Source organism: Anomaloglossus baeobatrachus, chromosome 7, assembly GCF_048569485.1.
Source record: "Anomaloglossus baeobatrachus isolate aAnoBae1 chromosome 7, aAnoBae1.hap1, whole genome shotgun sequence".
Lineage (NCBI taxonomy): Eukaryota > Metazoa > Chordata > Amphibia > Anura > Aromobatidae > Anomaloglossus > Anomaloglossus baeobatrachus.
Genome location: NC_134359.1, coordinates 289993260 through 290019188, shown reverse-complemented (window position 1 = coordinate 290019188; position 25929 = coordinate 289993260). Strand labels below are relative to the sequence as shown.

The window sequence follows — 25929 nt, the reverse complement described above, 5'->3', positions numbered from 1 at the left end:
AACGGCGCGGAGCAGCAGGGGCGGGGCCACGTGACGTCACTGCATGAACTCTCGCGACAAAATCCGACAGAAGGTTAGTGATAGTTGAGTGGTTAACGGGTGCTGCACTGACTGACGGGACTACAAATCCCAGCATGCCCTGACACCTGCAGTACGGACCCTCACTCCTATGTTGTGTTCATCCACATTTAAAGGGATTTGTCATTTTTATGTATTCTTAAAGGGGTGGTCCATCTTTATTCTTGTTTTTATACTTAAATGCATGTAACTGGGGCTAAAAATCATGTTTGTAATTGGGCTGTGGTTACTAATTTGTGTGCTCTGTTGCTGGCTGCGGAATGAGTTAACTGAGGATCCATCAGTGAGCTCCCTGCGCCTGATGGGGCGTTACTGACTCTTTCCTGCCTCTTCATACAGATTTATGAGCACAGATCACATCAAAGCTTTCCGGTTATTTTTCTTTTCCATACTGGTTGAATAATTTAATATTGTCACATATTGGACTTGTCAGCGCTGAATATGCTTATTATTGTTATAGGTTCCAAAAATACCAGGTTTTTATTCCTATATTTTCTTTAACCCCTTACATCATATATTGGCTCCCTGCCTTTGATGTGGGCTTTTTTTTTTTTCTTTAACCCCTTACATCATATTTTGGCTCCCTGTCTTTGATGCAGGCTCTTTTTTTCTTTAACCCCTTACATCATATATCGGCTCCCTGCCTTTGATGCAGGCTTTTTTTCCCTTTAACCCTTACATCATATATTGGCACCCTGCCTTTGATTCAGGCTCTTTTTTCTTTTTTTTAACCCTTACGTCATGTATCGGCTCCCTGCCTTTGATGCAGACTTTTTTCTTTTCTTTACATCATATACTGGCTCCCTGCCTTTGATTCAGGCTCTTATTTTCTTTTCTTTAACCCCTTCCAAAATATATCAGCTCCCTGCCTTTGATGCAGGTTTTTTTCTTTTCTTTAACCCCTTACATCATACATCAGCTCCCTGCCTTTGATACAGGCTCTTTTTTCTTTTCTTTAACCCCTTACATTGTATATCAGTTCCCTACCTTTTGATTCAGGCTTTTTGTTTTTTTCTTTTCTTTAACCCCTTACATCATATATCAGCTCCCTGCCTTTGATGTAGGCTCTTATTTTTCATTAACCCCTTACATCATACATCAGCTCCCTGCCTTTGATACAGGCTCTTTTTTCTTTTCTTTAACCCCTTACATCATATATTGGCTCCCTGCCTTTGATGTGGGCTTTTTTTTTTTCTTTAACCCCTTACATCATATATCGGCTCCCTGCCTTTGATGCAGGCTTTTTTCTTTCCTTTAACCCCTTACATCATATTTTGGCTCCCTGCCTTTGATGCAGGCTCTTTTTTTCTTTAACCCCTTACATCATATATCGGCTCCCTGCCTTTGATGCAGGCTTTTTTCTTTACTTTAACCCTTTACATCATATATTGGCTCCCTGCCTTTGATGTGGGCTTTTTTTTTTCTTTAACCCCTTACATCATATTTTGGCTCCCTGTCTTTGATGCAGGCTCTTTTTTTCTTTAACCCCTTACATCATATATTGGCACCCTGCCTTTGATTCAGGCTCTTTTTCCTTTTTTTAACCCTTACGTCATGTATCGGCTCCCTGCCTTTGATGCAGACTTTTTTCTTTTCTTTACATCATATACTGGCTCCCTGCCTTTGATTCAGGCTCTTATTTTCTTTTCTTTAACCCCTTCCAAAATATATCAGCTCCCTGCCTTTGATGCAGGTTTTTTTCTTTTCTTTAACCCCTTACATCATACATCAGCTCCCTGCCTTTGATACAGGCTCTTTTTTCTTTTCTTTAACCCCTTACATCATATATCAGCTCCCTGCCTTTGATGTAGGCTCTTATTTTTCATTAACCCCTTCCATCATATATCAGCTCCCTACCTTTGATGCAGGCTTTTTTCTTTTCTTTAACACCTTACCTCATATATTAGCTCCCTGACTTTGACCGGTTTCAGACGTCCGTGTTTAATCAGGTACAAGTCACACGCATGCTTATGGTCATACATGTGTCACATGTGTGACATCCGTGTATGCATACGTGTGACAGGTACCAGAGAAAACACGAGTCTGTGAAATAAAAAGATTTTCCATATTTACCTGCTTTCTACGGCTCTGCTGCCTCCCGCTCCTGACCCCCGCTCATTATATTCATTGATTATTCACCGCACTCAGGACCTGTAAACCGGAGCAGCGCTGGGGACAGCACCGCGGGGACAGGTGAGTATTCTGCAAGCACATTGACATCCAGGAGGTCATTGGAGTCCCCAATGAACTCTGGTGATCCCCGCGATACCTTCGCTACAGCTTCACGGGTTCATCAGAGTTCATTGGAAACTGTGATGAGTCTGCAATGCTGTCCCCGTGATGTTCCGGCTTCCAAGTTCTCACTACACACACACACACACACACACACACACGTATACACTGAGTATATACACACATAGCAGACACACATGGATACTCCGAGCACATACACACACATAGCGCACATGAAGTCCTAATGTTATCACCAAGCACAAGCAGTCTAAATATTATCACCAAGTACATGTAGTCTAAATATCACCAAGCACAAGAAGTCCAAATTGTGTCACCAAGCATAAACAGTCCTAATATTATCACCAAGCACAAGCAGTCTAAATGTTATCACCAAGCACAAGCAGTCTAAATGTTATCACCAAGCCCAAGCAGTCTAAATGGTATCACCAAGCACAAGCAGACTAAATGGTATCACCAAGCTCAAGCAGTCTAAATGTTATCACCAAGCACAAGCAGTCTAAATGTTATCACCAAGCACAAGCAGTCTAAATGTTATCACCAAGCACAAGCAGTCTAAATATTATCACCAAGCACAAGCAGTCTAAATGTTATCACCAAGCACAAGCAGTCTAAATGGTATCATCAAGCACAAACAGTCTAAATGGTATCACCAAGCACAAGCAGACTAAATGGTATCATCAAGCACAAGCAGTCTAAATGGTATCACCAAGCACAAGCAGACTAAATGGTATCACCAAGCACAAGCAGTCCTAATGTTATCACCAACCACAAGCAGTCTAAATGGTATCATCAAGCACAAGCAGTCCTAATGTTATCACCAAGCACAAGCAGTCTAAATGGTATCACCAAGCACAAGCAGACTAAATGGTATCATCAAGCACAAGCAGTCTAAATGTTATCACCAAGCACAAGCAGACTAAATGGTATCACCAAGCACAAGCAGTCTAAATGGTATCACCAAGCACAAGCAGACTAAATGGTATCATCAAGCACAAACAGTCTAAATGGTATCACCAAGCACAAGCAGTCTAAATGGTATCATCAAGCACAAGCAGTCCTAATGTTATCACCAAGCACAAGCAGTCTAAATGGTATCACCAAGCACAAGCAGACTAAATGGTATCATCAAGCACAAGCAGTCTAAATGTTATCACCAAGCACAAGCAGACTAAATGGCATCACCAAGCACAAGCAGTCTAAATGGTATCATCAAGCACAAGCAGTCTAAATGGTATCACCAAGCACAAGCAGACTAAATGGTATCATCAAGCACAAGCAGTCTAAATGGTATCACCAAGCACAAGCAGACTAAATGGTATCACCAAGCACAAGCAGACTAAATGGTATCACCAAGCACAAGCAGTCTAAATGGTATCACCAAGCACAAGCAGACTAAATGGTATCACCAAGCACAAGCAGTCTAAATGGTATCACCAAGCACAAGCAGACTAAATGGTATCACCAAGCACAAGCAGTCTAAATGGTATCACCAAGCACAAGCAGTCTAAATGGTATCATCAAGCACAAGCAGTCCTAATGTTATCACCAAGCACAAGCAGTCTAAATGTTATCACCAAGCACAAGCAGTCTAAATATTTTCACCAAGCACAAGCAGTCTAAATGTTATCACCAAGCACAAGCAGTCTAAATGTTATCACCAAGCACAAGCAGTCTAATTGGTATCATCAAGCACAAGCAGTCCTAATGTTATCACCAAGCACAAGCAGACTAAATGTTATCACCAAGCACAAGCAGTCTAAATGGTATCACCAAGCACAAGCAGTCTAAATGGTATCACCAAGCACAAGCAGTCCTAATATTATCACCAAGCACAAGCAGTCTAAATGGTATCATCAAGCACAAGCAGTCCTAATGTTATCACCAAGCACAAGCAGTCTAAATGTTATCACCAAGCACAAGCAGTCTAAATATTTTCACCAAGCACAAGCAGTCTAAATATTTTCACCAAGCACAAGCAGTCTAAATGTTATCACCAAGCACAAGCAGTCTAAATATTTTCACCAAGCACAAGCAGTCTAAATGGTGTCACCAAGACCAAGCAGTCTAAATGTTATCACCAAGCACAAGCAGTCTAAATGTTATCACCAAGCACAAGCAGTCTAAATGCTATTATCTCCAAGTACAAGCAGTGCAAATGATATCACCAAAAGATAAAGATAACACGTGCAACATCTAAAGAACTTCAGAATAAGCTGGAAACATCTGGAGTTAGTGTCAACTGGTCGCATACTGAGCAAAACAGCAAAAAAGGGCTCTATGGGTGAGGGTCAAAAGAGGACACCACCTGGGTTAGGGTCAAAAGATAAAGGCATAAAAAAGTGACTAAACAAGGCCAAATGTTACATAGATAAACTACAACCCCTCTAGGAAAATGTTCTATGGGAGGTGAAATGAGACTAGATCTCTGTGGCAGCATACAATAAAATAAAGCCTATATAAAAAAGAGTACATGATACATGGGGAGGAGCCTATAATACCCCCTCCCTTCAGGACACATGGAGTGGAGCCTATAATGCCCCAACTACAGGACACATGGGGTGGAGCCTATAATATCCCCACCTACAGGACACATGGGGTGGAGCCTATAATGCTCCACCTACATGACACATGGGGTGGAGCCTATAGAGAAAATTATTCCTTTCTATTAAGAGGCCAATAATGTTCACAACCACTGTATAATGTTTCATACCATTTTCAAGAACAGCTAAAAAATGAATCCCATCTATCCATCCCTCTATCTATCTATCCCTCTATCTATCTATCCCTCTATCTATCTATCTATCTATCTATCTATCCCTCTATCTATCTATCTATCTATCTATCTATCTATCTGTCTGTCTATCTATCTATCTATCCCTCTATCTATCCATCTATCCCTCTATCTATCTATCTATCCCTCTATCTATCCATCTATCTATCTATCTATCCATCCATCCCTCTATCTATCTATCTATCTATCTATCCCTCTATCTATCTATCTATCTATCTATCTATCTATCTATCTATCCATCCCTCTATCTATCTATCTATCTATCTATCTATCTATCTATCCATCCCTCTATCTATCTATCTATCTATCTATCTATCTATCCCTCTATCTATCTATCTATCTATCTATCTATCCATCCCTCTATCTATCCCTCTATCTATCCATTTATCTATCTATCTATCTATCCATCCCTCCATCTATCTATCTATTTATCTATCCCTCTATCTATCCATCTATCTATCTATCTATCTATCTATCTATCTATCTATCTATCTATCTATCTATCTATCCATCCCTCTATCTATCTATCCATCCCTCTATCTATCTATCTATCTATCTATCCATCCCTCTATCTATCTATCTATCTATCTATCTATCTATCTATCTATCTATCCCTCTATCTATCTATCTATCTATCTATCCCTCTATCTATCTATCTATCTATCCCTCTATCTATCTATCCCTCTATCTATCTATCTATCTATCTATCTATCTATCTATCCCTCTATCTATCTATCTATCTATCCATCCCTCTATCTATCTATCTATCTATCTATCTATCTATCTATCCATCCCTCTATCTATCTATCTATCTATCTATCTATCCCTCTATCTATCTATCTATCTATCTATCCATCCCTCTATCTATCCCTCTATCTATCCATTTATCTATCTATCTATCTATCCATCCCTCCATCTATCTATCTATTTATCTATCCCTCTATCTATCCATCTATCTATCTATCTATCTATCTATCCATCCCTCTATCTATCTATCCATCCCTCTATCTATCTATCTATCTATCCATCCCTCTATCTATCTATCTATCTATCTATCTATCTATCTATCCCTCTATCTATCTATCTATCTATCTATCTATCTATCTATCTATCTATCTATCTATCTATCTATCTATCTATCTATCCCTCTATCTATCTATCTATCTATCTATCTATCTATCCCTCTCTCTATCCCTCTATCTATCTATCCCTCTATCTATCTATCTATCTATCTATCTATCTATCCCTCTATCTATTCTTCTGTCTCTTTATCAAATCAAATCAAATAAGCTTTATTGGCAGGACCAAATACAAATTAGTTTTGCCAAAGCAAGTGTACATTAGGGACTGGGGCTGTGGGGATGGTGGGTGTGGACTGTAGGAAGGATGGATGGGGCACATCCAGGGTGGGGACTGTGGGGGCACTTCTAGGATGGGGGCTATGGAAGTCCATGGCTTATGATGGGGCATATCCAGGGTGGGGACTGTAGTAACGGTGGTTGGGGCATATCCAGGGTGGGGATTGGGGGGCCACATCTGGGATGGGGGGCTATGGAAGTCCATGGCTTATGATGGGGCATATCCAGGGTGGGGATTGGGGGGGCCACATCTGGGATGGGGGGCTATGGAAGTCCATGACTTATCACAGTTCTCTTTCTGGAAGTCTATGACATTCGCTCACATACCGCGCTGCTATCTCCACTGCGCTCTCTTCTTCCCCCAGCAGGATATATATTTTCTCTTCCTCCTTCATGGAGCTGAAATCCAGGAGGAGATGGGAGAGTCTCCTGAAGTGAGTGTCCCTCACTGCTGAGTACTTGGTGCAGTGTAGCAGGAGGTGGGTTTCATCCTCCAGGGCCTCCAGGTCACAGTGTTGGCACAGTCTGTCCTCCCTGGGCTTGTAGCTCTGCTTGTGTCGGCCGGATTCGATGGCTAGACTGTGGGCACTGAGTCTATATCGGCTCAGGGTCCTGCGGTCTCTGGGGTCCGGGATTTTCTCCAGATACGGGGCCAGTCTGTAGTCTCTCTGTAGACTCTGGTACGTGGTCAGTTTCTGTGAGGTGTTGATGTCGGTCCTCCAGTCACTGACATACCTCTCCTGGCCCTCGTCTACCATCTTCCTGATTCTGGTTCTTGTCAGGCTGCTGTGATTGGTTATTTTGTGCAGTTGGGTTTGGGAGAGCTGTGCCAGGGGTCCTGGTTCATCTGGCCCACGTATATGTATCAGAGCTTTGTGGTGATGGGAGCTTGGATTGCTGCTCTGTAGGTGAGCCTGAAATGATAGTGACCTCTTCAGAGCTGCTAGGTGTAGAGGGAATCTGCCCAGCTCGGCTCGACAGGCGCTGTTGGAGGTGCTTCGATGGACCTGGAGAAGGTGCTTACAGAATTCCAGGTGGAATATTTCTGTTGGGCTGCAATCCCACCTTGACCAATCTGGGTAAGTGTGAGGGCCCCAGAGTTCGCTGCCATACAGGAGGATTGGGGCAATGATGGAATCGAAGATTTTTAGCCAGACCCTCACTGGTGGCTTCAGATGATACAATTTCCTTCGGATGGCATAAAAGGTTTTGCAGGCCTTGTTTTTCTCTATGGCTTGTTTGAAGCTCCCTGACTGGTGAATTTCCAGGCCCAAGTAGGTGTATTTGTCTGTTCCTGTTAGAGTGCAGCCGTTTAGGACAAATGAAGGATGCTGGTCAAATCTTCTTTTTCTCTTCTGGAACACCATGATGTTGGTTTTCTTTAGATTGATCGGTAGTGCCCATGTGGAGCTGAATTTCTCCAAGATTTGTAGGTTGTCTTGGAGACCTTTCTCGGTTGGTGACACCAGCAGTAGGTCATCTGCATAGAGCAAGAATTTCACCTGGGCGTCATGGAGTGTGAGACCTGGAGCAGGTGAAGATTCTAGAGCAGTAGCCAGCTCATTGATGTAAATATTGAAGAGCGTTGGACTTAGGCTGCAGCCCTGTCTGACTCCTCGGCTCTGCTGGAAATAGGCCGTTCTTCTACCGTTCACACTCACGCTGCAGAGGTTCTCGGTGTAGGAGCTTTCCCTATATCTATCCATCTATCTATCTATCTATCTATCTATCTATCTATCCATCCATCTATCCCTCTATCTATCTATCTATCTATCTATCTATCCCTCTATCCATCTATCTATCCCTCTATCCATCTATCTATCTATCTATCTATCTATCTATCTATCTATCTATCTATCTATCTATCTATCTATCTATCTATCCCTCTATCCCTGTATCTATCTATCTATCTATCTATCTATCCCTCTATCTATCTATCTATCTATCTATCTATCTATCTATCTATCTATCTATCTATCTATCTATCCCTCTATCTGTCTATCTGTCTATCTATCTATCTATCTATCTATCTATCTATCTATCTATCTATCTATCCCTCTATCTATCTATCTATCTATCTATCTATCTATCTATCTATCTATCCCTCTATCTATCTATCCCTCTATCTATCTATCTATCTATCTATCCCTCTATCTATCTATCCCTCTATCTATCTATCTATCTATCTATCTATCTATCTATCTATCTATCTATCCCTCTATCTATCTATCCCTCTATCTATCTATCTATCTATCTATCTATCCCTCTATCTATCTATCCCTCTATCTATCTATCTATCCCTCTATCTATCCCTCTATCTATCTATCCCTCTATCTATCTATCTATCTATCTATCTATCTATCTATCTATCCCTCTATCTATCCCTCTATCTATCTATCTATCTATCTATCTATCTATCTATCTATCTATCTATCTATCTATCTATCCCTCTATCTATCTATCTATCTATCTATCCCTCTATCTATCTATCTATCCCTCTATCTATCCCTCTATCTATCTATCTATCTATCTATCTATCCCTATATCTATCTATCCCTCTATCTATCTATCCCTCTATCTATCTATCCCTCTATCTATCTATCTATCTATCTATCTATCTATCTATCTATCTATCCCTCTATCTATCTATCCCTCTATCTATCCCTCTATCTATCCCTCTATCTATCTATCTATCTATCTATCTATCTATCCCTCTATCTATCTATCTATCTATCTATCTATCTATCTATCTATCCCTCTATCTATCTATCTATCCCTCTATCTATCTATCTATCCCTCTATCTATCTATCTATCCATCTATCTATCTATCTATCTATCTATCTATCTATCTATCTATCTATCCCTCTATCTATCTATCCCTCTATCTATCTATCCCTCTATCTATCTATCCCTCTATCTATCTATCTATCCCTCTATCTATCCCTATATCTATCTATCTATCTATCTATCTATCCCTCTATCTATCTATCCCTCTATCTATCCCTCTATCTATCTATCTATCCATCTATCTATCTATCTATCTATCTATCTATCTATCCCTCTATCTATCTATCTATCTATCTATCTATCCCTCTATCTATCCCTCTATCTATCTATCTATCTATCTATCTATCCCTCTATCTATCCCTATATCTATCTATCCCTCTATCTATCTATCCCTCTATCTATCTATCCCTCTATCTATCTATCTATCTATCTATCTATCCCTCTATCTATCTATCCCTCTATCTATCTATCCCTCTATCTATCCCTCTATCTATCTATCTATCTATCTATCTATCTATCCCTCTATCTATCCCTCTAGCTATCTATCTATCTATCCCTCTATCTATCCCTCTATCTATCTATCTATCTATCTATCTATCTATCTATCTATCTATCCCTCTATCTATCTATCTATCTATCTATCCCTCTACCTATCCCTCTATCTATCTATCTATCTATCTATCTATCCCTCTATCTATCCCTCTATCTATCCCTCTATCTATCCCTCTATCTATCCCTCTATCTATCCCTCTATCTATCCCTCTATCTATCTATCTATCTATCTATCTATCCCTCTATCTATCCCTCTATCTATCTATCCCTCTATCTATCCCTCTATCTATCTATCTATCCCTCTATCTATCTATCTATCTATCTATCTATCTATCTATCTATCTATCTATCCCTCTATCTATCTATCTATCTATCCCTCTATCTATCCCTCTATCTATCCCTCTATCTATCCCTCTATCTATCCCTCTATCTATCCCTCTATCTATCCCTCTATCTATCTATCTATCTATCTATCCCTCTATCTATCCCTCTATCTATCTATCCCTCTATCTATCCCTCTATCTATCTATCTATCCCTCTATCTATCTATCTATCTATCTATCTATCTATCTATCTATCCCTCTATCTATCTATCTATCTATCTATCTATCTATCTATCCCTCTATCTATCCCTCTATCTATCCCTCTATCTATCCCTCTATCTATCTATCTATCCCTCTATCTATCCCTATATCTATCTATCCCTCTATCTATCTATCCCTCTATCTATCTATCCCTCTATCTATCTATCTATCTATCTATCTATCTATCTATCTAATCTATCCCTCTATCTATCTATCCCTCTATCTATCCCTCTATCTATCTATCTATCCCTCTATCTATCTATCTATCTATCTATCTATCTATCCCTCTATCTATCTATCTATCTATCTATCTATCTATCTATCTATCTATCTATCTATCTATCCCTCTATCTATCTATCTATCCCTCTATCTATCTATCTATCTATCTATCTATCTATCTATCTATCTATCTATCTATCTATCTATCTATCTATCCCTCTATCTATCTATCCCTCTATCTATCTATCTATCCCTCTATCTATCCCTATATCTATCTATCCCTCTATCTATCTATCTATCTATCTATCTATCCCTCTATCTATCTATCCCTCTATCTATCCCTCTATCTATCTATCTATCTATCCCTCTATCTATCCCTATATCTATCTATCCCTCTATCTATCTATCCCTCTATCTATCTATCCCTCTATCTATCTATCTATCTATCTATCTAATCTATCCCTCTATCTATCTATCCCTCTATCTATCCCTTTATCTATCTATCTATCTATCTATCCCTCTATCTATCTATCTATCTATCTATCTATCTATCTATCTATCTATCTATCTATCTATCTATCCCTCTATCTATCCCTCTATCTATCCCTCTATCTATCTATCTATCTATCTATCTATCTATCTATCTATCTATCTATCCCTCTATCTATCCCTCTATCTATCCCTCTATCTATCCCTCTATCTATCTATCTATCTATCTATCTATCTATCTATCTATCTATCTATCTATCTATCTATCCCCTTTCTGCCTGGATGCAATACAGACTTGTAAGAGTTAATATTTCACCATGGTCCCTCCCCTGGAGAGTTGCTATGCAGAACGGATACACAAGCAGAATGCGCCTGTCCCTTTAAGCAGAGGAGGCTGCCAGCCTTACAAGGCATCTGAACAGGAACTGGCAGGAAGGATGAGAGTCTGTGGCATCAGAAGTCCATGCAATGCAGAGCCCACCCTATGTCTGTAGGTCAGGGATCCGGTGCATGCAGAGACCCAGAGACCCCCCTGTGTAGATCCAGAGCCCTCCCTGTGTCTGTAGATCGGGGGTCCTGTGCATGCAGAGATCCAGAGCCCTCCCTGTGTCTGTAGGTCGGGGGTCCGGTGCATGCAGAGATCCAGAGCCCTCCCTGTGTCTGTAGGTCGGGGGGCTGAGCATACAGAGATCCAGAGCCCTCCCTGTGTCTGTAGAATCGGGGGTCCGGTGCATGCAGAGATCCAGAGCCCTCCCTGTGTCTGTAGATCGAGGGTCCGGTGCATGCAGAGATCCAGAGCCCTCCCTGTGTAGATCCAGAGCCCTCCCTGTGTAGATCCAGAGCCCTCCCTGTGTCTGTAGGTCGGGGGGTCCAGTGCATGCAGAGATCCAGAGCCCTCCCTGTGTCTGTAGGTCGGGGGGTCCAGTGCATGCAGAGATCCAGAGCCCTCCCTGTGTCTGTAGGTCGGGGGGTCCAGTGCATGCAGAGATCCAGAGCCCTCCCTGTGTCTGTAGTTCGGGGGTCCGGTGCATGCAGAGATCCAGAGCCCTCCCTGTGTCTGTAGGATGGGGGTCCGGTGCATGCAGAGATCCAGAGCCCTCCCTGTGTCTGTAGATCGGGGGTCCAGTGCATGCAGAGATGCAGAGCCCTCCCTGTGTCTGTAGGATGGGGGTCCGGTGCATGCAGAGATCCAGAACCCTCCATGTGTCTGTAGATTGGGGGTCCGGTGCATGCAGAGATCCAGAGCCCTCCCTGTGTCTGTAGATCGGGGGTCCAGTGCATGCAGAGATCCAGAGCCCTCCCTGTGTCTGTAGGTCGGGGGTCCGGTGCATGCAGAGATCCAGAGCCTTCACTGAGTCTTTAGATTGGGGGTCCGATGCATGCAGAGATCCAGAGCCTTCACTGTGTCTGTAGGTCGGGGGTCCGGTGCATGCAGAGACCAGAGCCCTCCCTATGTCTGTAGATCGGGGGTCCAGTGCATGCAGAGATCCAGAGCCCCCCCTGTGTCTGTAGATTGGGGGTCCAGTGCATGCAGAGATCCAGAGCCCTCCCTGTGTCTGTAGATCGGGGGTCCGGTGCATGCAGAGACCAGAGCCCTCCCTGTGTTTCTAGGTCGGGGGTCTGGTGCATGCAGAGACCAGAGCCCTCCCTGTGTTTGTAGGTCGGGGGTCTGGTGCATGCAGAGACCAGAGCCCTCCCTGTGTTTGTAGGTCGGGGGTCTGGTGCATGCAGAGACCAGAGCCCTCCCTGTGTTTGTAGGTCGGGGGTCTGGTGCATGCAAAGACCAGAGCCCTCCCTGTGTTTGTAGGTCGGGGGTCTGGTGCATGCAGAGACCGGAGCCCTCCCCGTGTGACGTATCCATTCTGTGCTTTCCCTGCAGCTGAATGAACGAGTCTCCACATCGAGAAGAAGCTCTCCTCTGGGGACCTGACTGGTGGCCCCGGCTGGGGTGATACAGCACATGCGTATAGTAGAGGCGTCTTCGGAGAGCCTCCTTCCATCCCATCCCCCTCGACATCATAGCTGTGGATCTGATGCTCCATGAATACAAGCACAGCGTCGGCGGACCCCGTACAATGCACCACTAGTTCTCCCTGCTCCATGTCCCTCCCCAGGCTGCTCCGCGGGGGCGGTGCTCTGACCGCGGGGCTTCAGAGCTGCAGGTCCTGTACTTCCTCTGTGAGTTCTGCCGGACGTCTCAGGGTGCTGGTGGACATGGATGGCGTGCTGGCCGACTTCGAGGGCGGCTTCTTGAAGAAGTACAGAGCTCAGTACCCCAAGGAGCCTTACATTGACCTGAAGGACCGCAGAGGATTCTGGGTGTCGGAGCAGTACGAGAACTTGAAGCCTGGGCTGAGTGTAAGTTATTGGGAAGCCCCCGCTGCTTATTTTTGTATTCTCCATCCTCGTTACCAGTCCAGACCCCGGAAGCTTCACTCTGTTTCCTTTTCTTCAGGAGAAAGCAATAAGTATCTGGGAAGCAAAGAATTTCTTCTTAGACCTGGATCCGATTGATGGCGCCGTGGAGGCCTTGAAAGAAATGTCCGGATTACCCAGGTAAGTCAGGCGGCTTTCACACTACGTTTTTTTAACATGCGTCCTGAACGTTTTTTTTTAATGCAAAAACGGACCCAGTGCAAATGCGTTTTCATTTCAATGCATTTGCAATGGACTCGCGTCAACAAGCGTTCACATTGCGTGCAGTTTAGTCAGGATCCAGCGACTTGCAGTTTTTTAACAATTTTCAAAAACGCTACTTATAGCGTTTTTGACCTGTGTCCAAATACTGCAGATTGCTGGATCCTGACTATACTGCACGCAAACGCATGTGAACGCTGGTATACTGATAGACATGATCCTGCTTGGCCAGAAACCAGCCTGGCGTGATCACAGTCTCTCTCCTCTCCTCTCTCTCTCTCTATATCTCTCTCTCCTCTCCTCTCTCCTCTTTTCTCTCCTCTCTTCTCTCCTCTCTCTCCTCTCTTCTCCTCTCCCTCCTCTCTCTCTCTGCTCTCTTCTCTCTCCTCTCTTCTCTCTTCTCTCTCCTCCTCTCTGCTCTCTTTTCTCTCCTCTCTTCTCCTCTCTCTCTCTCCTCTCTTCTCCTCACTCTCCTCTCTCCTGCTCTCTTCTCTCTCCTCTCTTCTCTGCTCTCTTCTCTCTGATCTCTCCTCTCTTCTCCTCTCTCTCCTCTCTTCTCTCTCTTCCTCTCTCTACTCTCTCTCTACTCTCCTCTCTTCTCTCTCTCTCCTCTCTTCTCTCTCTTCCTCTCTCTACTCTCTCTCTACTCTCCTCTCTTCTCCTCTCTCTCCTCTTTGCTCTCTTCTCTCTCCTCTCTCCTCTCTGCTCTCTTCTCTCTCCTCTCCTCTCTCTCCTCTCTTCTCTCTGCTCTCTTCTCCTCTCTCCTCTCTTCTCCTCTCTCCTCTCTTCTCCTCTCTGCTCTCTTCTCTCTTTTCTCTCCTCTCTTCTCCTCTCTCTCCTCTCTCTCCTCTCTTCTCTCTCTTCCTCCCTCTCCTCTCTCTCTACTCTCCTCTCTTCTCCTCTCTCTCCTCTCTGCTCTCTTCTCTCTCCTCTCTTCTCTCTCCTCTCTGCTCTCTTCTCTCTTCTCTCCTCTCTCTCCTCTCTTCTCTCTGCTCTCTTCTCTCTTCTCCTCTCTCCTCTCTTCTCCTCTCTGCTCTCTTCTCTCTTTTCTCTCCTCTCTTCTCCTCTCTCTTCTCTCTCCTCCTCTTTCTCTACTCTCCTCTCTCCTCTCTCTTTTGCCCCCAGCTGCATCTGAATTTCCAGTCTGTCACGTTCAGTTCCCCTCACTCCCTATCACATGACTCCAATGCCCGCCCATGAACTTCAAGTGACAGGATCCTGTAAAATGACACATGCATTTCTCTTTGCAAAAACAGGATCCACTTTTGCTGCAAAAAAACGTTCATGAGGCATGTTAAAAAAACGTAGTGTGAAGCAGCCTTACTTTTGCTGGAAACCGTCAGTAAGCAGGGAAGCTGGGGGACACCACTGCTCCAGAAAGTGATGCCATTCAGCTTCCCTGAAAAGCAAATTCTACCTCGAAGTTTGCCAATATGGCCGCCAAAATAAATCTTTTTACCAGACCTTCGAAAGTCTGAAGACCCTTTAAGAGCAATAATTAGTTGTCACTAGACTTGGTGTAAAACTATTTGCACCATCCGGTCCATCGGCCTCGTCAGTGGCGCCATGAGAAGCAAATCCGCGCCTGTTCTTTTGATTAGCCGCGCTTGGCGCGATGTCACTCCGATGCTCCAGCCGTTCTGTGACTCCCAGGTCATGCTGGGAGTTGTAGTCCTGCAAGAGCTAAAGAGGAACAGGTTGTAAGTCACTGCATAAAATCATTAAAGGAGCGATCAGGGCAAAATCACACTTCTGCCAGGGGACGAGATATGTAAAAAAAAAAAAAACGTTCCAAGCGTTCACCAGCTGCCAGACCGCTGCAGGCGATCATAGGTGAGTTTGAGACCTGTGATTAGCATCGGGTGAGGGAGAGTTTGACATCGATGAGCTGTAATGGTTCACCAGTGACATGAATGTTCACACCTAGGAACATGGAAACCGTCCCAGTGTGCAAGAAGCCGCAAAATGCCGATCTGCCGGTAATGTCACCGTCACGGCCCCCGGCGCAGATAATTCACAGGCGTGCAGAGACTTGTAGCTCAACACCTGCTGCGCCAAGGGAGAGTGGAAATATATCCATCCCCCCACGCCCCGGCCAGGATATGGTTAATTAAGCTGACGCTGCGCCTATAGACCATCTCAACTTCACTTACTGCGCACTCTATTGTTCTCTGTCATCAGCCATTTCAGGAGTCTGTAGGTGGGGTTCACTTTTCTCTACACCGTGTGCAGAATTATTAGGCAAGTTGTATTTTAGCGGATTTTTTTTATTATTGATCAACAACTATGTTCTCAATCAACCCAAAAGACTCATAAATATCAAAGCTTAATATTTTTGGCAGTTGGAGGGGTTTTTTTTTAGATTTGGCTTCTTAGGAGGATCTGTTTGTGCAGGTAACTATTACTGTGCAGAATTATTAGGCAACTTAATAAAAACCAAGTATATTCCCATCTCACTTGTTTATTGTCACCAGGTAAACCAATATAACTGCACAAATTGTAGAAATAAACATTTCTGACATGCAAAAACAAACCCCAAAAAAATGAGTGACCAATATAGCCCCCTTTCTTTCTGATGACCCTCAGCAGCCGACCATCCATAGATTCTGTCATTGCTTGATCTGTTTATGATCAACCTTGCGTGCAGCAGCCACCACAGTCTCCAGACACTGCTCCCAGAGGTGGACTGTTTTCCCCTCCCTGTAGATCTCACATTTTATGAGGGACCACAGGTTCTCTATGGGGTTCAGATCAGGTGAATAAGGGGGCCATGTCATTATTTTTTCATCTTTTAGACCTTTACTGGCCAGCCACGCTGTGGAGTAGTTGGATGCATGTGATGGAGCATTGTCCTGCATGAAAATCATGTTTTTCTTAAACGATACCGACTTCTTCCTGTACCACTGCTTGAAGAAGTTGTCTTCCAGAAACTGGCAGTAGGTCTGGGAGTTGAGCTTCACTCCATCCTCAACCCGAAAAGGTCCCACAAGTTGATCTTTGATGATCCCAGCCCATACCAGTGCCCACCTCCACCTTGCTGGCGCCTGAGTCGGAGTGGAGCTCTCTGCCCTTTACTGATCCAGCCTCGGGCCCATCCATCTGGCCCATCAAGAGTCACCTCATTCATCAGTCCATAAAACCTTTGAAAAACCAGTCTTCAGATATTTCTTGGCCCAGTCTTGATGTTTTATCTTCTGTTTCTTGGTCAGAGGTGGTGGTTTTTCAGCCTTCCTTACCTTGGCCTGTCCCTGAGTATGGCACACCTTGTGCTTTTTGATACTCCAGTAACGTTGCAGCTCTGAAATATGGCCAAACTGGTGGCAAATGGCATCTTGGCAGCTTCACACTTGATTTTCCTCAGTTCATGGGCAGTTATTTTGCGCCTTTTTTGCCCAACACGCTTCTTGCGACCCTGTTGGCTATTTGCCATGAAACGCTTGATTGTTTGATGATCACACTTCAAAAGTTTGGCAATTTCAGGACTGCTGCGTCCCTCTGCAAGACATCTCACAATATTGGACTTTTCAGAGCCCATCAAATCTCTCTTCTGACCCATTTTGCCCAAGGAAAGGAAGTTGCCTAATAATTAAGCACACCTTATATAGGGTGTTGATGTCATTATACCGCACCCCTCCTCATTACAGAGATGCACATCACCTGAATTACTTAGTTGGTAGTTGGCTCTCAGCCTATACAGCTTGGAGTAGGACAACATATATAAAAAGTATCATGTGATCAAAATACTTTGCCTAATAATTCTGCACACGGTGTATAGGCTCCTCCCCATGTGTCAGTGTAGGTGTAGCACTTTTCTCTATAGGCTCCTCCCCCATGTGTAGGTGGGGGCACTTTTCTCTATAGGTTCCTCCCCCATGTTTAGGTGGGGTACTTTACTCTATAGGCTTCTCCCCATGTGTATGTGGGGCACTTTACTCTATAGGCTCCTCCCCCATGTGTAGGTGGGCGCACTTTACTCTATAGGCTCCTCCCCATGTGTAGTTGGGGCCCTTTACTCTATTGGCTCCTCCTCCATGTTTAGGTGGGGTGCTTTACTCTATAGGCTCCTCCTCATGTGTAGGTGGGGCACTTTACTCGATAGGCTCCTCCCCCATGTGTAGGTGGGCGCACTTTTCTCTATATGCACCTTCCCTATCTGTAGGTGGGGGCACTATTCTCTTTAGGCTCCTCCCTTATGTGTAGGTGTAGCACTTTTCTCTATAGGCTCCTCCCCATGTATAGGTGGCAGCACTTTTCTCTATGGGCTCCTCCCCATGTATAGGTGGCAGCACTTTTCTCTATGGGCTCCTCCCCATGTATAGGTGGCAGCACTTTTCTCTATGGGCTCCTCCCCATGTATAGGTGGCAGCACTTTTCTCTATAGGCTCCTCCCCATGTATAGGTGGCAGTACTTTTCTCTATAGGCTCCTCCCTATGTGTAGGTGGGAGCACTTTTCTCCAAATGCTCCTCCCTCATGAGTGACAGGACGCCTCCCCTCCCCCGTAATGAATACTTTACATAACAAATTTCCATTGATGAGAACATTTACGTCCATATGTGACTGATCTCAGCAGCCGCTCTTATAGTGTTGCCGCACCATGATAAGCTGCCGACTTCAGGTTAGTGGCCCTTTGAATTGATTATAAAGAAACAGATTGGACCCTTTAAGTAAATCTGTCTATATTAGGAGCCCGCAGCTGTCATATGTTGCCGCTGGCTGCTTGGCAGAATCACCACCCAATGAGCGCACACAATTATGAAACAAATTTGTGCAGCAAATGGACGAGAATTGGCCACATTCGATCTCTTAAAGGCTTATTTTCATTTGTATTGCTGGATAGAGCTTGTAAATACGAGCAATTTTGCAATTTACTACATTTTAAAATTTTCAGCCATTCTTGAGATATTAACACTTTTCCTTTGTTTACAGATTGTTGCCTAGGAGACCGACCACGACCACCTCAGCTAGACAGCAGTGCTTACTAGCTCTCCTCTATTGAGCTTGTAAGCGCTGTTTTGAAGCTGGAGTGCTCTATTACCTCCTAATCTTGACCAGCTACAAAGCAGCGGTGGCCGGTTTCCTAGGCAACGACCTATAAATAAAAGTGTTCATATCTCAAGAATGGCTAAAAATTGTAAGAAACAATACATTGCAAAAGTTATTGTTTTCACATGTACTATCCAACAATATGCATCTATGAAGAGGTTGAATATTCCTTTAAAGTATCTCGCTGTGACCAATACAGTCTTAGTGATTTAGATGAGAGGGGACAAAATCTGACGTATCTGGAATGTCAGGTAAACACTGAATACCATATAAACATGATATCCACCGGTCATGTACTAACTGCAGGTGCTGTTACTTTCTAGCACTGACGTCTTCATCTGCACCAGCCCCATAAAGAGATACCAGTTCTGTCCGTATGAAAAGGTAATGGAGGATGAAAGCTTTACACTTATGTTTTCCTCAATGATAATACTTATTGTAAGGGGACATTTATATCACTCATGATCAGTAACACTGCCCCCTATGTATAAAATATGTCTACTGTAACACTGCTCCTATCTACAAGAATATAACTACTATAATACTGCTCCTATGTACAAGAATATAGCTACTATAATACTGCCCCATATGTACAATAATATAGCTACTATAATACTGCCCCCTATGTACAAGAATATAACTACTATAATACTGCCCCCTACGTACAAGAATATAACTACTATAATACTGCCCCCTATGTACAAGAATATAACTACTATAATACTGCTCCTATGTACAAGAATATAACTACTATAATACTGCCCCTATGTACAAGAATATAACTACTATAATACTGCCCCTATGTACAAGAATATAACTACTATAATACTGCTCCTATGTACAAGAATATAGCTACTATAATACTGCCCCCTATGTACAAGAATAAAACTACTATAATACTGCCCCCTATGTACAAGAATATAACTACTATAATACTGCCCCTATGTACAAGAATATAACTACTATAATACTGCCCCATATGTACAATAATATAGCTACTATAATACTGCCCCCTATGTACAAGAATATAACTACTATAATACTGGTCCTATGTACAAGAATATAACTACTGTAATACTGGGCCTATGTACAAGAATATAACTACTATAATACTGCTCCTATGTACAAGAATATAACTACTATAATACTGCTCCTATGCACAAGAATATAACTACTATAATACTGCTCCTATGTACAAGAATATAACTACTATAATACTGCCCCCTATGCACAAGAATATAACTACTATAATACTGCTCCTATGTACAAGAATATAACTGGTATAATACTGCCCCTATGTACAAGAATATAACTACTATAATACTGCTCCTATGTACAAGAATATAACTACTATAATACTGCCCCTATGTACAAGAATATAACTACTATAATACTGCTCCTATGTACAAGAATATAGCTACTATAATATTGCCCCATATGTACAATAATATAGCTACTATAATACTGCCCCCTATGTACAAGAATATAACTACTATAATACTGCCCCCTATGTACAAGAATATAACTGGTATAATACTGCCCCCTATGTACAAGAATATAACTACTATAATACTGCCCCATATGTACAAGAATATAACTACTATAATACTGCCCCCTATGTACATTAATATAACTACTATAATACTGCCCCCTATGTACAAGAATATAACTACTATAATACTGCCCCCTATGTACAAGAATATAACTACTATAATACTGCCCCCTATGTACAAGAATATAACTACTATAATACTGCTCCTACGCACAAGAATATAACTACTATAATACTGCTCCAATGTACAAGAATATAACTGGTATAATACTGCCCCTATGTACAAGAATATAACTACTATAATACTGCTCCTATGTACAAGAATATAACTACTATAGTACTGCCCCTATGTACAAGAATATAACTACTATAATACTGCTCCTATGTACAAGACTATAACTACTATAATACTGCCCCCTATGTACAAGAATATAACTGGTATAATACTGCCCCCTATGTACAAGAATATAACTGGTATAATACTGCCCCCTATGTACAAGAATATAACTACTATAATACTGCCCTCTATGTACAAGAATATAACTACTATAATACTGCCCCCTATGTACATTAATATAACTACTATAATACTGCCCCCTATGTACAAGAATATAACTACTATAATACTGCCCCCTATGTACAAGAATATAACTACTATAATACTGCCCCCTATGCACAAGAATATAACTACTATAATACTGCTCCAATGTACAAGAATATAACTGGTATAATACTTCCCCTATGTACAAGAATATAACTACTATAATACTGCTCCTATGTACAAGAATATAACTACTATAATACTGCCCCTATGTACAAGAATATAACTACTATAATACTGCTCCTATGTACAAGACTATAACTACTATAATACTGCCCCCTATGCACAAGAATATAACTGGTATAATACTGCCCCCTATGTACAAGAATATAACTACTATAATACTGCCCCCTATGCACAAGAATATAACTACTATAATACTGCCCCCTATGCACAAGAATATAACTACTATAATACTGCTCCAATGTACAAGAATATAACTGGTATAATACTGCCCCTATGTACAAGAATATAACTACTATAATACTGCTCCTATGTACAAGAATATAGCTACTATAATACTGCCCCCTATGTACAAGAATAAAACTACTATAATACTACTATAATACTGCTCCAATGTACAATAATATAACTGGTATAATACTGCCCCTATGTACAAGAATATAACTACTATAATACTGCCCCTATATACAAGAATATAGCTACTATAATACTGCCCCCTATGTACAAGAATAAAACTACTATAATACCGCCCCCTATGTACAAGAATATAACTAATATAATACTGCCCCTATGTACAAGAATATAACTACTATAATACTGCCCCCTATGTACAAGAATATAGCTACTATAATACTGCCCCCTATGTATAGGAATATACATCTATTATAATACTGCCATATGGAGACATGCTGTTGTACTGATTCTTTCTCGCACAGTACGCTTGGGTGGAGAAACACTTTGGACATGAGTTTTTGGAGCAGATCATTCTGACCAGGGACAAGACTGTAGTTTCTGCTGATCTTCTGATCGATGACCGGCCGGATATTCTGGGTAACGTTGACCACTGATCATTTTTTGGGGGTGGTCCAGGCAGAGAACAGGAATAAACAATAGCATTGTATTAAAGTGATGGCCCTGTACATGCAGCCCCTTTTCTATATGCCCAGGATATATGGACATCATAGAGGGGTCCGCTAATGAGTCCGGATCTGAAGGACCCAGCTCTTATATATAGGGGGGTCCACAAGTAGGTGGACAGTGTGTGTAATAGGGTTATGAAGGGGGAGATTTATCAGACATGGTGTAAAGTGAAACTGACTCAGTTGCCCTTAGCAACCAATCAGATTCCACTTTTCATTCTTCACAGACTGTTTGGAAAATGAAAGGTGGAATCTGATTGGTTGCTAAGGGCAGCTGAGTCAGTTTCACTTTACACCATGTCTGATAAATCTCCCCCTTCATAACCCTATTACACATACTGTCCACCTACTTTTGCACCACCCTGTATGTTACATGGCTGTGTATTCGTGGGTGGAGAGAGCAGGGCCTGTGTATTTAATTGAAGCCTGAGTGACTGTGTGACTAAATGATAGCTGGCAGTCAATTTTAGTTGGCTGACATCAGAAGAAAACAGCACATATTGATGGAATAATTTGCTTTTTTTTGCTTTCCTCCTTAGGAGCAGAGCCGGACCCGAGCTGGGAACACGTCCTATTCACCGCCTGCCACAATCGCCATTTATTAGTGACATCACCGAACCGGAGGCTTCAGTCCTGGGCAGATGATTGGAAAGGCTTATTAGACAGCAAGCGACACTCCAGCTAATCAATAAATGCGAAGAAGCCTGTCGATCAGACCTAACTAATCAAATCCGAGTCATCCTCATATGCCCCTCCCCCTGGATAAGAGCTGGGGTCTCTGATTGGTTCAGAAAGCACGTATGTTTCGGAATGGTTCCTTTTCCTAGCGCACATGATTACATACGCACAAACAGAAACGCGCGTCGGCCCAGCAAACAATCTCTGCGTAGTGCTGCACTCTAGTAACAGGCACTTTAACAAATCACTACATGCTGCTGATCTTTTGGGGACAATTTTGGTAATAAAAATAAAAATGGCTTCCTCCAGGTGACCCGGAAAAGGGTGGGACATAAGCAGCACTCCGCCTTAAAGGGGCATTCCATCTTTACAGATGAGACGTGTTAATGCATGTACAGTCACCTCAATGGCTTGTATAGGAAAGGAGTAGTCTTTGCCGTTCACTGGAAATCCCCTCTCACCACTTTCATTCCTGCCGTGCCGTTAAAGGGGAAGGATGACATTTTTTTCATATTTTTGTTTTTAAACCATTGAAATATTTATTATATTTTATTATTGCTTCCAGTTTTAGGGCAGGTAGACCCCTCTACAAGGAATTCCCTATGTTGTGCCAAGTGATGAGTCCAAGGGGGTGACCGAGAGGGCGGAGCTTGACACAGGGATAATATCAGGTTCTTTAGTTTTTTATCGTCTCTGGGGGTCAAGAATATTAACCCTTTGTTTTTTATTGTTGATTGTATTTTCTTTTAGAGGGTCATTATCTATCACTTACCCCTCTTAAAAAAATAAAAAAAAACAAACAAACAAGCTACAATCCACAAAAAAATATGGCGACGGTATAGAGTGCTGTTCATGTCCCACATAGTATATTTTGAACAGCGTCTTATGGTCTTACTTTACTTAAAGGGAATGTGTCAGAAGGAGAATGGCTGATTGTTGAAATCTAGTTGTTTTTTTTTAATACATTTTTTTATATTAAAAAAAACGTAGGTTTTTTTTTACATGAAAGTAGTGATTTAAAAAAAAGTAAAAACATCTAAATAAAATATATATATTTTTGTTTAGATATTTTTACTTTTTTTAAATCACTACTGTCATGTAAAAAAGTAAGTTGTTTTTTATATAAAAAATATAAAAAATATCACATTTAAAAATATATATATATAATATATATATAGCGTTAAGACCTTTCACTCTCTATAAAGATATAATTTTTAAATAATATAAATGCTGCTGTTCTCCTGAATTCGGCGATGTTTTCATTTTCTTCCTGCGCCTCTCCATTCCTGAGATACGGCCTTTTCTACTCTGCATATAAATTTATTCTTTTTCCAACAGGGCGTGGTCTTCAAAACCACACCCACAGGAGAGTTGATGACCATGCCCACTTGGCTAACTGGAGTAGATTTACTTACAGGGAAAATAAGGCCATATCTCAGGAACTGAGAGGCGTAGGAACACAAGAAAAACAGCGCCGGATTCGGGTGAACAGTGCCATTAAGACCAGATGTAAAAAAAAATACATATTTTTGGCAAGTGAGAAGTCTTTATTTAAACAATAGGTCATTTTACGACAACACTTTTCCTTTAAGTCCTGGAAGTTGAGATAGGACAGGATATTTGTATGATTTTTCCTCTTTTAGGATTTTATTTCATTCTCGAAAGAGTAAGATTTTTGTTTTAGCCACATTTTTCTTAAAGGGGTATTCCCATGTAATAAATATCAGATGGTCAGGATCAGTAGGGGCCTGACCTCCCGGACCCCCACGATCCTTGAGAGAAAGGAGCTTGGCATTGGTTTAGGGCCAGGTCGTCTTTTGGGTTTTCTCTCCAGAGTGGCGCCCCGGTCACTCATCTGTGCAGGAATTGCAGGATGCCACTATTCACCTGAAGAGGGCGCAGCTCATCACTTTAGAACAGGGTATACCCCTTTAAGTGAAAATCCTCAGTGATTGCTGTGTACACCACTCCTTATATCTCAGCTTTCTGGGAGTGGGACACAAGGAGCGGGACGTTGTGATGAGCTGGGTCGGACCGGAGTTAGGCTTTGAATTTTTATTTATTTTTTTATTTTACCCACAAAATGAAGAACTGTGACTTTATGACGGATCATTGGGACGTGCGGCCAGTCATTATCTGTAATATTCGGTATGAATGGTAGACCGGGTCCCGGCTCAACGTGACTGATCCTCCTCCATTCTGTGTAGCAGGATAGGATTATCCTCTGTGTTATTCTATAAGGACGGAGAAATATCACAATGTTATTATAAGAAATAATATATCATATATGCACTGTACAAAAGAATATATGTGACAAAACTGTACTGTAAAATATATACTTCTATTTGGTGCTTACTGGTGGTATTATATTGTACATATACATATATAATTATATACAGGAGATGTCCAGGTTATACCAGCTGTACATATATAATTATATACAGGAGATGCCCAGGTTATACCAACTGTACATATATAATTATATACAGGAGATGCCCAGGTTATACCGGCTGTACATATATAATTATATACAGGAGATGCCCAGGTTATAGCAGCTGTACATATATAATTATATACAGGAGATGCCCAGGTTATACCAGCTGTACATATATAATTATATACAGGAGATGCCCAGGTTATACCAGCTGTACATATATAATTATATACAGGAGATACCCAGGTTATACCGGCTGTACATATATAATTATATACAGGAGATGCCCAGGTTATAGCAGCTGTACATATATAATTATATACACGAGATGCCCAGGTTATACCGGCTGTACATATATAATTATATACAGGAGATGCCCAGGTTATACCAGCTGTACATATATAATTATATACAGGAGATACCCAGGTTATACCAGCTGTACATATATAATTATATACAGGAGATGCCCAGGTTATAGCAGCTGTACATATATAATTATATACAGGAGATGCCCGGGTTATACCAGCTGTACATATATAATTATATACAGGAGATGCCCGGGTTATACCAGCTGTACATATATAATTATATACAGGAGATGCCCAGGTTATACCAGCTGTACATATATAATTATATACAGGAGATGCCCAGGTTATACCAGCTGTACATATATAATTATATACAGGAGATGCCCAGGTTATACCAGCTGTACATATATAATTATATACAGGAGATGCCCAGGTTATACCAGCTGTACATATATAAT

General features: G+C 41.9%; 1 protein-coding gene and 1 long non-coding RNA gene across 7 annotated transcripts in view; one reads left to right on the top strand and one right to left on the bottom strand.

The window, feature by feature from the left end:
* Window positions 1-13: 13 nt before the first annotated feature.
* On the top strand, window positions 14-23757 carry NT5M (5',3'-nucleotidase, mitochondrial). 3 transcript variants are annotated; one of them, XM_075318385.1, is made up of 6 exons: window positions 14-73; window positions 12993-13471; window positions 13569-13669; window positions 19119-19179; window positions 21848-21962; window positions 22591-23757. In XM_075318385.1, the coding sequence occupies exons 2-6, from the start codon at window positions 13154-13156 to the stop codon at window positions 22734-22736; spliced, it is 741 nt and encodes a 246-aa protein (XP_075174500.1). In that variant the 5' UTR covers window positions 14-73; window positions 12993-13153; the 3' UTR covers window positions 22737-23757. The 3 variants fall into 3 exon arrangements, with proteins under 3 accessions (XP_075174500.1, XP_075174498.1, XP_075174499.1); XM_075318383.1 differs by lacking the exon at window positions 14-73 and adding an exon at window positions 11492-11603; XM_075318384.1 differs by lacking the exon at window positions 14-73 and adding an exon at window positions 11492-11607.
* Window positions 23758-24267: 510 nt separating this feature from the next.
* LOC142245572 (uncharacterized) overlaps window positions 24268-25929 on the bottom strand; it is a 95159-nt gene continuing 93497 nt past the window's right edge. For all 4 annotated transcript variants that reach the window (XR_012724783.1, XR_012724785.1, XR_012724782.1 and 1 more), the window contains exon 3: window positions 24268-24963. This is a non-coding gene — a long non-coding RNA (uncharacterized LOC142245572). The remainder of the gene's footprint in view (window positions 24964-25929) is intronic.